The following is a 13,232-nucleotide window of genomic DNA, read 5'->3' on the forward strand; positions in this document are numbered from 1 at the left end:
CCCCTTGAAGTTTTAAATTCCGTCAGCCCTGATTTCCCTGGCATTTTCCTGCAATATCAACAATGCTTTTATAAAAGAACCTAGAAAGATTAGTATACAGCATTAATATTCATTCAGTGATGAAAATTTTCCCTTTAAAATTTAAAGAACTTGGCTTATAACACAAGCTGTTTTGGATTTCCTTCAGTGTATTGTTTTTTGTCCATTTATCTTCTGAATTCTAGGTGAACAATACAAATTATTTTTTTTCTAACTTTTAAATAACAACTCCTTGTTGGATTTCCCATGTTATAAATTATAATACCTTGTTGGTTCATGCTAGCTGCAATACCTAAAGTGGGACCTTAATATGAATATGAGTCAGGGTTCCATAATATGAATATTTTGGTTTAGCCTTTGTTTTTACATACAACATACAAACATATGAACATGGAAAGTAACAAGCCCCAGTCAGCCACTTGGTCCCTCATTCTGTGCCAGTGCTCAAAAGACCATGGCTGATCTGATGGTGATTCCATTCTTCCCTTATTAACCAAGAGCCTATCTACTTCTGCCTTAAAAAATATTCATTGACTCAACTTCAAAAATCCAAAGATTTGCAGCTCTTGGAGAAACAGGAAAGGACCCGTATCTGTCCTACGTGGGTAATCCCTTAATTCCAATGTCTCCTAGTTTCAGATTCTCCCACAAGAGAAAGCATCCACTCTACCAAGACTTCTTGGGATTTTATATATAGTTCATTCAAGTCGCCACTTATTCTTCCCAATTTCAGTAGATGGAAGCATAGCCTGTCCAACCCTCCTTCAGAACTTGCCCATTTCAAGTAGATATTAAATCTGGGTGTTTCCATCCTTCCTTAATTAAGAAGACCAATATCTACACCAGATGCTGCCTCACCAATGTTCAAAAGCACTGGTGCAACCCCCTTGCCTTTGTATTCAATACTGCTCCAGCTCCCATGAAGATGTTTAGGGTCAATAAGTAGACCGTGTGCTCTGGGAGCTCTGCCAATTGTATCCATGCTAGGAATTGTGTAGCAGTCGATTCTTCAAAGGGATGCCTCAGAAGTATGATAGAATTATAATTTTATATCAGGAGGATACTAAGTTAACAATTTTCCTGACACATGCCAGTGATAATAAACCTGATTCCGAATCTGATGCATTCTCTCCCCGCACAGGACTTGGCGCACCCTCTATCACCCCTTTTGCTCTTAAAAACATTCCATCTGGGCTTGATTGGAATTGGGCTCATACTCCACTGCCAATATGATGTTAAACCTTTATCCAGCTACTTACTAATGATACAAATATAATGAAGTTTAAAATAATTGCTCCTTGGTGTAATGAAAATTGGTCCTAAGTTGCATATTTGATCCTATATGTATACAGCACAACATGGGCTGAATTTCTAATCAAAGGAGTACTGTCCCATAAACTGTGAGATAAGGTTTGACACTCTTTTGCCTCCAGCTTCATTGAGGTGGTGAGCCTCGTCAATAAGTAAATCAAGGGCTTATGAAATGCAGCAAAACTTGGGGCTAAACAGTCCAGGTTGTCTCCTCACTTCATCCTCCGTCACTTGGCTATGTAAAGTTTAGTAGGTGTTAAAGGCTGTGCACTCCAGGTTGCACTGTATGTTATGCCTCACAGAGATCTCCACCAGATGCAGTTTCAGCAAACCCAACAGCCAATCTTGTTTATTTAACTTACCTTCGCTCTATAAAAGCACTCTCTTGGTCACAAGCTGAAAATAGATGCCTTTACAATTTAACCTCCAAGCCAAGTCTGTAAATTAAATTGAAACATATTTTACTCTACGACCAAGTAATCAACTTTGGTGGCGTCCTTCTCTCCCGCTCATTAGTAGCGCTTCTGTGCGTCTGCAGCAGGGTGTCATTGGAGGAGAGTCCAGATGATCTCAACCATTTCTAGCCCCAGAAGACCACTGTGCGGATTTCATCACCCCAGTGTGGACAGCGGCAGGGGCTGGTAATCTGTCAGCCAGACATAGAGAACAGCTGGGCTGCAAGATGATTGATGATTTCCTGAAAGGGGGAGCAGATTGCTGCTCCGTGGATCCATTTCTATAGCCCAGGGAGAGTGACACAGCAGTGTTTCACTGGAGTGTAGGTTTCTGGACTACCATGAAACTCAAATTTAAAAAAATACAGATGCTGAAAACCTAGACTGAAAAACAGACAATGATGGAAATACTTTGGAAAAGAGGGACAATAAGTTGGAAAGGTGCAGGGAGGGTAGGAGTTGGGATGTCTGTAAAACCATGAAACTCCTTTGCAGAAGTTCCTCTGTGCACAGAAAGAAGGACAGTTGCTTCAGTTTCCCTGGCGGTAAGCTGACCTGGAACTATTTCAGTACAGCAGTCAATCACACTCCAGTGAAGCTATGGCATCAGTTTTAAGATGCCACAGTGAGGCCGTGTCTGTGATGCTGAAACAAGTTGCTTGCAACTTCAATGCCATGAAATGTTGGGTCCAAACCCTTCGTTAAACTAGTGCAAGACTGCTCCATGCTTCTGGGAACTCCACATGGTTTTATGATAGGTTTTAAGCACTTTGCTAAGTAGATCGATCAACTTTCTTTGCACGATTGCCCCCATCAAAGTTCTTATTTTCATCCTCCGTTGGAGAATACCTGTGACCTTGCAACCATTTTACCTGGATTACCCTAATGTTCCATTACCTAGCTTGCCCTAGCTGCAAGTCGCTTGCAACTAATCTCTCCCCATCCTATGTTGTACTGGAGGCTGGAAGTGCATCAGCTTCTTCAGTCTTGCAGTCTGGTGTCACCTGTAAGGGGATTGGCTGGAGAATATTATAGAGGTGCGAAAAGGAGAAGGGAGAGAGTTGTTGGATCTTTGCTTGTGTTTTATAAAGTTACTTATAATCTATATGTATAAGCTTCTCTTGGTGTTGCATTATTTGAATAGAGGATATTTCAATGGCGAACTCTTATCTCTGCATTTGAATAGAATTTTCCTTATCTATGTAGTATAGCCATCTTAGTTCTTTCTGGTTATAAGTCTTTTTGCTTAGCAGATGTCCATCACTGTCCATTTCAATTCTCCTTTGTTCTATCAACGTTTAATAAAATGATCATGAAGCATCAGGTTTTATACCTCTTTCATGACTTCTGAAAGAACCTTGAATGAAAACATCAGAATCCAACAGTCAGGCTTGGAGAGAGTGAAGAATTTAAGTAAGTGGTTTAGGAATGAGGCCGTCGAGATATCTGATTGCTTCAGTCCTGCCACTAGCCTTGGCGTGAGCTCCTGAAACATGTTCAATATTGTATCATTTATTATGTTTACTATATGAATTCTGGACCATGTCGGCCCTTCCCCCATCTCCACTGCCCTTCTTTGGTTGAGCATGCTGGTGCCCTACAACAGAGAAGGAAGGACACAATTGGTCAGAGTAATACAGAGAGTACCACAGTATGGAAACAGGGCAGTTGGCCCATCTCAACCATACTGACCATGGTGCCTACCAAACTATTCCCATGTGCCTGAATTTGGCATATATCCCTTTAAAAACCTCTTGTCCATGTACTTATCCAATTGTCTTTGAATATTGTTATGGTACCTGCCTCAACCACTTACTCTGGCAGTTCATTCCAAATATGCACTTCTCTCTACATGAAGAAGTTGCTCTCTGATACTGTACCTGTTAAACCTTTCACCTCTCACCTTAAACTTAAACTCTCACCTTCTCTGGGGAAAAAAGACCATATCCGTGATCCTCATGAGTTTATACGCCTCTGTAAAGTTATTCCTCAATCTCCTAAATTACAAGGTATAAAATACTAGCCGGCCTAACCTTCTCTAACTCAGGCCCTCGGGTCATGGCAGCATGCTCATAAATCTTCTCTGTATTCTCCAATTTATTGATGCCTTTCCTATATCAGGATGACCAAAACTGTATACTGTACTCCTAGCAAGCCAAATATCTTTTCATGCTTTCAGGGAACTATGTACCTGTACTCCTAGGTCCCTCTGTTCCACAACACTCCTCAGACCATTCACTGTATAAGTACTGCCCTGTTTTGACTTCCCAAAATCATCTCATTAGGTGTTTTCAGATGTTGAACTGTAATAGCTGGTAATGTGTGGTTTGCAGCACTGCCAAGTATGTGAGGTTTTATTAGATCCCTTCAATGTTAACTATGAATTTCAATTGGTAGGAGTACATGCCTGGTGATTGAAGATTATCAATGATCATAGACTTTCATATGCGGCCACTAAGCTTCTCAAAACATGGCATCCAGCCTTCAGGATACAATCCTCTTGGAATTTGTGTTTTTTCATGTAGCTACTGCCTTCTGATTGTTTTTCTGGAGTGCTTCCAAAACACAGTGAAAGACGGGAGTGGTGCCTTACATCCACAATACTCTCTGTTGCAATATCCGAAAATGGTTAAACCTGCTTTTTTTATGTCCCTTCCTTCTTCATTTGTCCTGGTCCACCTGTCAACTTCTTTAATCACAACCACATTCCTGGTAGGAGAGGGACTCTAGCTTTAAGCTGGCTAGATTTCACTGGTGCTAGGCACTTGTGATGTTAGCCCATCAGCCAGCTATCCGCATCAACCCCCAGTGAGGAAATTGAACTATAGCAACACACTGATTGTTAGAATTAGTGGAAACAACATGCTGTCTGCGAGATGTCAATTACTCTCTGTCATTTCATTCTGTTGACTATTGACTTTAACATCCATGTATCTACCACTAATTCTTGAAGTTTGTTGCCGCCCTTTGAGTTTACAAGCTGAGTGGCTCTGGAATGTAAACCGATCGAAGTTACTGCTCTGCAAAGCTCTGTTTCCTTTCATGTTCTGAGCTTTTTTTGCAAACCTACTATTCAACCTTTCACAGACTTTCTCATTGTATCAAACTCTTTCATTACAACATTGTCTGAGCATTATATTTTCCCAAAAGGTGCTTCAAACTCATATGTAAAGGAGGGTGGAGGGGTTAATGTCTCTTCTGTATTTTAGCTGGACAGCATTGAAGGCATAGAGTGTGACCTAATGGCTCAAAGGTGATTAGAAAATACATCTTCTGTGACAAGGCTATTTACAAAAGTAGAATGCACTTTATTGTGAAATATTTAATCATTTCTTTCCCTTTCCCCCACCACCAACTACACCCAACACTGTCTCCACACCCTCTGTCTGCTTCACAGGTGTACAAGTCAGTGGAAAGGAAATCGATGCCATATTTTGGTCAACACAGCAGGAACTCTCAGTCCTGATCTAGCACCAGATAATGGTAAAGAAATGATACCAATCTTAACTAACTGCATTCTACAGCCACACACTATTACTAATGTTGTTTTCCTTTTCCTATCCAGACTCCATGTGGGCAGGACTGGGCACTGGCTTGGGTTTGTTTGTGCTCACTCTACTAATTGTTTCAATCATAATCACTAAAAGAAAAGCAAGCAAGTATGTAATACTAAATACATTTTATTGACTTTTTTTTACATTCTTGAGCATACTGGTCATCTTAGATGTGAACTAATGAAATATACAAGCTTAAAATATTTTCCTAAGAACCATGCATTTGTGAACCAAACTCTTCTATTTCAGTCCACCAAGTATCATTTAGTCTGGTGATTCTGTAAAAATCATGAATAAAGCATTCCAGAAGATAAAGTTCAGTGAAAAGTCTCACATTAGCATGACAGATCTTGATGTCACTGTAACACCAAAGGAAAACTTGGCATCCTTCCTAGTCAGTTAGTAAAAACTGGTCATATGGATTTTGATGTGGGGAAGTGTGAAATCATGGAGTTCAGTGAAAGGAATCTGAATGAAGAAAGACTGCAGGTGAGCAAACAGATGTCTAGGTATTCTTTTGCATGAATTACAAGTGGTTACAGTAAGTGTTAGGAAGGCCAAGTTATTGTAAGGGGATTGGAGTTCAGAAATGAGGAAGTATTATTACATTGTTTGGGATACTGGTGAGGCTGAAAGGTTAGACTAGGATTGGTTGCAGTCCAAACAATACTCCCTTGGCTAATTCTTGAGACTAGAGGGTTATTATGAGTAACAAAATAAATTAGATCTATATTGTTTGAAGTTTAGAAAGATGAGAATTCTCCCCCACAGAGAGCATTGGAGCATAAATCATTGCAGGTATTTAAAGAAGAGATGGATATTGTTTTAAAAATTGGGAAATTGAGGGCCATGGGGGAAACTAGCACAGGAGGATGAAACTGTTCATATTGAATACAGGGCAGGCTTAAGGGGCTGGGTAGCCTACTCCTACCCTTAGACTCATGTTCTTATAACAAAACATTTGAAGACCTTATGATAATAAGACATACGAGCAGAATTAGGACATTTGGCCTATCAAGTCTGCTCCGCCGTTCAATCATGGCTGATCCTTTTTGTCCCCTCCTCAGTTCCACTCCCCGGCCTTCTCCCCATAACCTTTGATGCCATGTCCAATCAAGAACCTATCAAGCTGTATTGTAAATACACACAATGACCTGGCCTCCATGGGTGCCTCTGGTAATAAAATCCACAAATTCACCACCCTTTGGCTCAAGAAATTTCTTCACATCTCTGTTTTAAGTGTACGCTCCTCTATCCTGAGGCTGTGCCCTCTTGTCCTAGACTCCCCCACTATGGGAAACATCCTTTCCACATCTAAGCAACACACATGAAAGTTGCTGGTGAATGCAGCAGGCCAGGCAGCATCTCTAGGAAGAGGTACAGTCGATGTTTCGGGCCGAGACCCTTTGTCAGGACTAACTGAATGGAGAGCTAGTAAGAGATTTGAAAGTGGGAGGGGGAGAGGGAGATCCAAAATGATAAGAGAAGACAGGAGGGGGAGGGATGTTTCCAAGAGCTGGACAGTTGATTGGCAAAAGGGATATGAGAGGATCATGGGACAGGAGGCCCAGGGAGAAGGAAAAGGGGGAGGGGGGGAAAAACCCAGAGGATAGGCAAGGGGTATAGTCAGAGGGACATAGGGAGAAAAAGGAGAGAGAGAGAGAGAAAGAATGTGTGTATATAAATAACGGATGGGGTACGAGGGGGAGGTGGGGCATTAGTGGAAGTTAGAGAAGTCGATGTTCATGCCATCAGGTTGGAGGCTACCCAGACGGAATATAAGGTGTTGTTCCTCCAACCTGAGTGTGGCTTCATCTTTACAGTGGAGGAGGCCGTGGATAAACATGTCAGAATGGGACTGGGATGTGGAATTAAAATGTGTGGCCACTGGGAGACCCTGCTTTCTCTGGCGGACAGAGCTTCTTTCCACATCTACTCTGTCTAGGCCCTTCAACATTCAAAACTATTGGTCCCGTCAAGCAGCATGGGGCAAAACCAGCTAACTAGTGCGGAAAAGTTATTTGTTGTTGTTTGGTCGAGTCCGATCCCATAGGGTTTTCATGGCAAGATATGGAAATAGATTGCCAGGCCTTTCTACCACACAGATACTGTTGCTACCCAGCTGGGTTTGAACTCAGGACCATCTCCTTTGAAGTCCAGGGCTGATGCCACTACACCACCCATGCTATTACAGACTTCAATATTGACTGAGGCATTATTCAGTATGATTTCTATTTTCTAGAACACAGACAAATGTTGGTAAATATTGCTGAAAAGAGTGACTTGGATATGGGTGGTAGTGGGTGGAAAGGCAGTAAAAAAAAAGAGGTTATTTCAAATAATGAGAAATAAGTACACAAATCAAAGCTTATCAAAAACATGATTCTGAGATAAATGGAGTAGAGTATTAAACATTTAACCAGTTTCTAAAAACATGGAATAACTGCAACAAATAATCAAAAAAATTAAGGACCAGTTTTAATTATAAACCACTAATTATAAACATCAGTGTTCTGTATAGCAAATAGAATGAATTGGAAGTAATTAGACCAGTCATGAAGCATAACTGACAGGAGCATACAGCTCCTTGAACCTGCTCAGCCATTCAACAAGATCATTGCTGATCTGATTTTAGCCTCAGCACTCCGTTCCTGCCTGATCCCCAAAGCATCAATTTCACCACAGTCCAACAATCTATTGAATTCCCTGATTCTATTGGCTCAGTGTCCATAACCCTGGACTTAAGAATTCTGAAGATCCCTGACAGTTAGAAAAAAGAATCCAGTTCATTTCTGTCTTAAGTGGTCCTTTTTTGATCCTCAGTCTAAACCTTCTGGTTGCCCTCCATCAGAATGTTCTGTGCATCAGTGAGATCGCCTCTCATTATGTTCAATCCTCCTCATGAGACATCTCCATTCCCCAGCACATCGTTATCCCAGAAATCAATTTACTGAACCTCATTGACCTGCTTCTGAACATGGTGGTAAAACTGTAGAACGTGCTAATGAAGTCTGTCCAGGCGAATGTGGTACACCTGTGGGAATGACCTGCAAAATCAGGATAAACAAGTTAAATCTGTAATGCTATCAATATGACTGTATCAGCAAGAAAATTGTTACTTTCACCCATGATGGTACTTCAAAGTTCTGTATAAATAAGCAAGATTCACTTATTTTTGCAATTATTCCCCTTCAATGATGAATTTATTAGAGTTCTTAGTGTGCATGGCCCACAGGAAACATCAGCTGTCCTATTGCCGCCTTAGTTACTACAGGATAACAATCCTTTTTGTACAAGGACACCCTATCTCTCTGAACTCATCCTTTTGCCCATTTATTTAACCTGTACAATCCCACTGTAGAAATTTTTATGTCTTTCTTAAGACTTCCACCTGTCTTTTGTTCAGATTACACTCAAACCTGTCATCTGCATCTCTTAACCCAACTCTGATTTCTGACTACTAACGAATTCACTTTCCCCATGAATAGATTACACCAATCCAATAAACCATTATATTGTGGCATGTAAGTGATATAATTGGCAAGAACCCTTATATTTTGGAACAGATATTTATGTGACACCTGATCCAAAAACTTATTGGAAATCCAAATGCATGATATTTACTGGCTCCACTGATTACATCCCCAAAATCTTTATTACATTAAACACAATTTCTCCTTTATTTTAAAGGAGCTGTGTTATATTTGTTGCCATCTTTCTACTGAAACTTTTCAAAATCCCGGGAGATCTGAAGTCTCATTATAACCGATGCATTAACTATCTTCACATAAGCATGCAACCCACATGTTCAGAGCTTTTACCAGCTTTCAATCCCATTGATGTAGCTAGTTCTATTTTTATGATATTTGTTTTTAGTTTTTTGCTCTTTGTTACCCCTTGGTTGCCTATTATTTTCAATACTGTTTTAGCGTCTTTCATTTAAAATCAGGTACAAAATGTTGCATGACTTCTTTGCTGTTTCCTTATACTTCATTTTTTTATTTTTATTAATTAATTAATTTTGCGTTACTATTTTACACCAGGGAAAAAGAAATATCTACAGGTATGACTAACAAAAATCTGCAAACTGACCAGAAGTAGAAAACAAAAATATATTAGGGATAATTTCTTAGGAGTACCAAAGAAGCAGCAAACCTTGTGAGCAAGAAAATTTTAAAAAAAGATTAAGATCTCTTTTTATTTGATGTGTTACCATATCAGCTTCTACAAATACATAAATTAAAAACAAATTTATCAATTGTAAGGCTGGAAGCCTAAGAGGAAAAGATCATAAGTTAGTGGAAGATAAGTGGAAATTACTTCTGTGATTGTAAAAGGATTACTATGGTTGAGGTCAATTGGAACCTGAGTGAAATTACTCAGTTGTTTAAAATTAATGTAAATAAATAGAAAGTAAAGAAATTTAAGTGAATAGACACACGGTCAGGACATTAGTGTGATAAAGTACATCTGAGGTTCAAGAGGAGCTGGTAAAGTAGATGTGTGATGAAGGAGTGGAAAATGAATATAAAAAGAGAGATAATCTGGATAATTATAGGGAATTTAGTTTAAAATCTGTGACAGAAATTGGATTCTTTAATTAAAGACAAAATTATTAGTTATCTGAATGGAAAGAAAATAATTAGAAGCAGTCACCAATAATTTTAGAGATGAAGATCAAGCTTGGCAAACCTAAATTAGATTTTTTTTACACTAAGATGGATGGGAGAATGCATTGGATGTGATACATATTGGATGTTCAAAATCCCTTTGTCAACACATTGCACTGGATGTTATAGAGAAGATTAATGAGTATCAGGAAAATGACAACAAGCTTCCTCAAAAGCTGGTTGCAATCAAAGAAGTACCAAGTAGAAATTTAGGGCAGCTTCTCGGAATGTTTGAGAGAAGATATGTGAGCAACTAGCTATCTTCAGCCAACAGAGAGACCCCTATACGCATGCAATCACTCTGCTGCCGAAGCAGAGACGCAAAGTACGGTACCTCAGCTTTCTCCTGCAGGAGCAGAGACGTGCTTGTCTTATCACATGGTGAGCTCAGACTTTGCTAAAAGCTGCTTCTGAGCAGAGGAATAAGCACGTGTCATCTGGAAATATGGAAAAAAGGGAACAGGACAGGCCAAGGGTCAGGATACTGATGCAACTCTAAATCTTGAAACTGAAACACTAATTGTGTATTCTCTCTCAGTGCCCATAGACTATTGTCTTCCCAGGTTGTTAACAAGTCATCAAGGTCAGTCCCTAATGCCTTTCCATGTGAGATTGCAAAATTACCTTCCATGTTTCAGGCATATTTAGGGGTATTCATCGAACCACTCAGGGTAACTAGATAAATTGGTTTCTCATTGTTGCACATATATATGGAGGTCAGTAAAAACAGGGAAGGAATTCTTGTGGGTTATCATCACCACCTGTGCATACTGTATACAATGAAAGGGAACAGTCTTCCAGTTGCCAAATGACAACTACAAAGGAATTGAATTGACTTTATTACTTACATTCTTCAAATACATGAGGAGTAAACACCTTTATGTTATGTCACTGTCTAAATGTGCAATGTGCAATTATAGTAATTTATAATAAGTATTATGTGCAACAGGATAGTCAATATAACATAGAAATACAGTTGTGTCAGCATGAATTAAGCAATCTGATGGCCTGGTGGAAGAAGCTGTCCCGGAGCCTATTGGTCCTGGTACCGTTTCCCAGATGGTAGCAGCTGGAATCGTTTGTGGTTGAGGTGACTCTGGTCTCCAATGATCCTTCTGGCCTTTTTTATATACCTATCTTTGTAAATGGCCTGAATAGTGGGAAGTTCACATCTACAAATGTCCACACCATTTTCTGTAGAGACCTGTGATTGAGGGAAGTACAGTTTCCATACCAGGCAGTGATGTAGCCATTCAGGATGCTCTCAATTGTGGTGTGGCCTGAAAGAAAGTTCTTAGAATCTGGGGCCCCATACCAAACTTCTTCAACCATCTGAGGTGAAAGAGGCACTGTTGTGTAAAGTTGCAACAAAACATCCCAACTCTTATATTCTATGAACCAGACTATGAAGGCAAGCATACCAAATTCTTCACCATTCTTTCCTATATGTTCGGCAGTTTCAGAGAACCATGGTCTTGGAACCCTATATTTCTCCATTCATCAACTCCATGGTGCTCTCCCATTCAAATATACAAGGATGGAGGTTGTCCTAAAATAATGCACAACCCTAGATGGGCCACAGTTCGGCTCACCATTTTACAGGAAAGAAGTATTGCAGTGGAGAGACTCGCACGGAGGCTCTCTCAAGAATGTTGACAGACCTGGAGAATGTTAGCTATGAGGAGAATTGGTTCGACTGGGCTTGTTCTCTTTGGAACGGAGCTGAGAGAGACTTAACAGAGGTTATATAAAATGAAGAGGGACCCAGACAGAGTAAACAGCATGAACTACTTGCAAAAGAATACAGGACAATAGGAACAAAACTTGGCCACAGGTTTACCATAACCTGCAATTCAATGAACATTTAAAATTTTATCTCCTCCTTTTCAAATACCCTCACTAATCTAATCTAGAATTCCAATTATTTACCATCAACACACAAGAAGAAGCTACCACACACTTCAATTTTAAATGATGACCACCTTATCTTACAACTGTGACCCCTCATTCGAGACTATCAGCGGAAACACCTCAACATCTACCTTGTCTTGCCCCCTTTGTATCTTATATGTTTTAATATGATCAACCTTTGTTCTTCCAAATTCCATAGAATATAGACCTAATTTCTTTAACTGCTTGTAATAGGACTATCTACATGTCCCAACAGTTAGCCTGGTGAATCTCTTTTCAACTGCCTCCAGGGATCATGTGCTCTTCTTTGACCAGTACAGAATTTATGGTCAATTGAGTATTATAAATTTCCTTTGATCAATATATCATACAGTAACATACAGAAATATTAAGAATTATTCATTTAATTCCAGTACTAAGTATTAATATGAATGTTTAATAGTCCATGATCTCTGTCCTTCTGCCAACATGTATTCACATCACCAATGTTCTTCTGTCCAATCATGAACCAAGCTCCACTATCACCATCTTATTCCCATCCCCATTCAAACAGATCCAATACTCCGTCTCCACCATGTCCCAGATATTCTAGACTGTCACTTTGAATTCTTATTTTGCTCTACCCCATCAAATTAAGGTCTATCTATCCTTACTTTCCCACATTCCTTGGCCCTCTGATGACAAACCATTGGCCGCTCCTTGAAATTATCTCAACTAGGCTCCTTGTACAAACACGGCCCACCCACATGATGCCATTATGATTTAAGCAGCACTCAGAAGGTTAGATACCATCTGTGGGAAAAGTAACAGTGTTGGTATTTCAGGATAAAGAATTGAAACACAGAAGAATTTCTAGGCTAAACATCCCATCATGAGCCCATTTAGCCAAGATGTAAACAAATCTGCTGTTAGGCCTATCTCACTTCCCTTCAACAAACATCTACCCAGCAGCTGAAAATCTGTTTAATATTCTGCCATTGATATTTGATTATCTCAGTCTATAAATGGCCTTTTAATCAACAATACCACTTCTGAAAGATAATTACCTTATTACATATTCAATGAACTTGTAACTTCTGAAGCTTTAGGTAATCACCACAACATTGTCACTGCTTTGTGAAATGCATCTGGTGAGAGGGAGGGAGGGGAAGAGCTTTTATCATTTATGATCCATTAAATGGCATGATGGATTCTCTAAGAAAGACAGAAACCAGCTCCTGAAGGTATAAATAGGAGTATTGATGGGATAAATAGTACTCAGCGTATAGTTGCTCATGGCTGATTTACAAGTC

General features: G+C 39.7%; 1 protein-coding gene across 2 annotated transcripts in view; it reads left to right on the forward strand.

Annotated features, from left to right (window-relative positions):
- malrd1 (MAM and LDL receptor class A domain containing 1) overlaps window positions 1-13,232 on the forward strand; it is a 392,346-nt gene that overhangs the window by 357,108 nt on the left and 22,006 nt on the right. For both annotated transcript variants that reach the window (XM_063044212.1, XM_063044213.1), the window contains 2 exons: window positions 5,203-5,288; window positions 5,371-5,464. In XM_063044212.1, coding sequence (XP_062900282.1) covers window positions 5,203-5,288; window positions 5,371-5,464 — 180 coding nt within the window. The remainder of the gene's footprint in view (window positions 1-5,202; window positions 5,289-5,370; window positions 5,465-13,232) is intronic.

This window comes from Mobula hypostoma, chromosome 3, assembly GCF_963921235.1.
Source record: "Mobula hypostoma chromosome 3, sMobHyp1.1, whole genome shotgun sequence".
Classification (NCBI taxonomy): Eukaryota; Metazoa; Chordata; class Chondrichthyes; order Myliobatiformes; family Myliobatidae; genus Mobula; species Mobula hypostoma.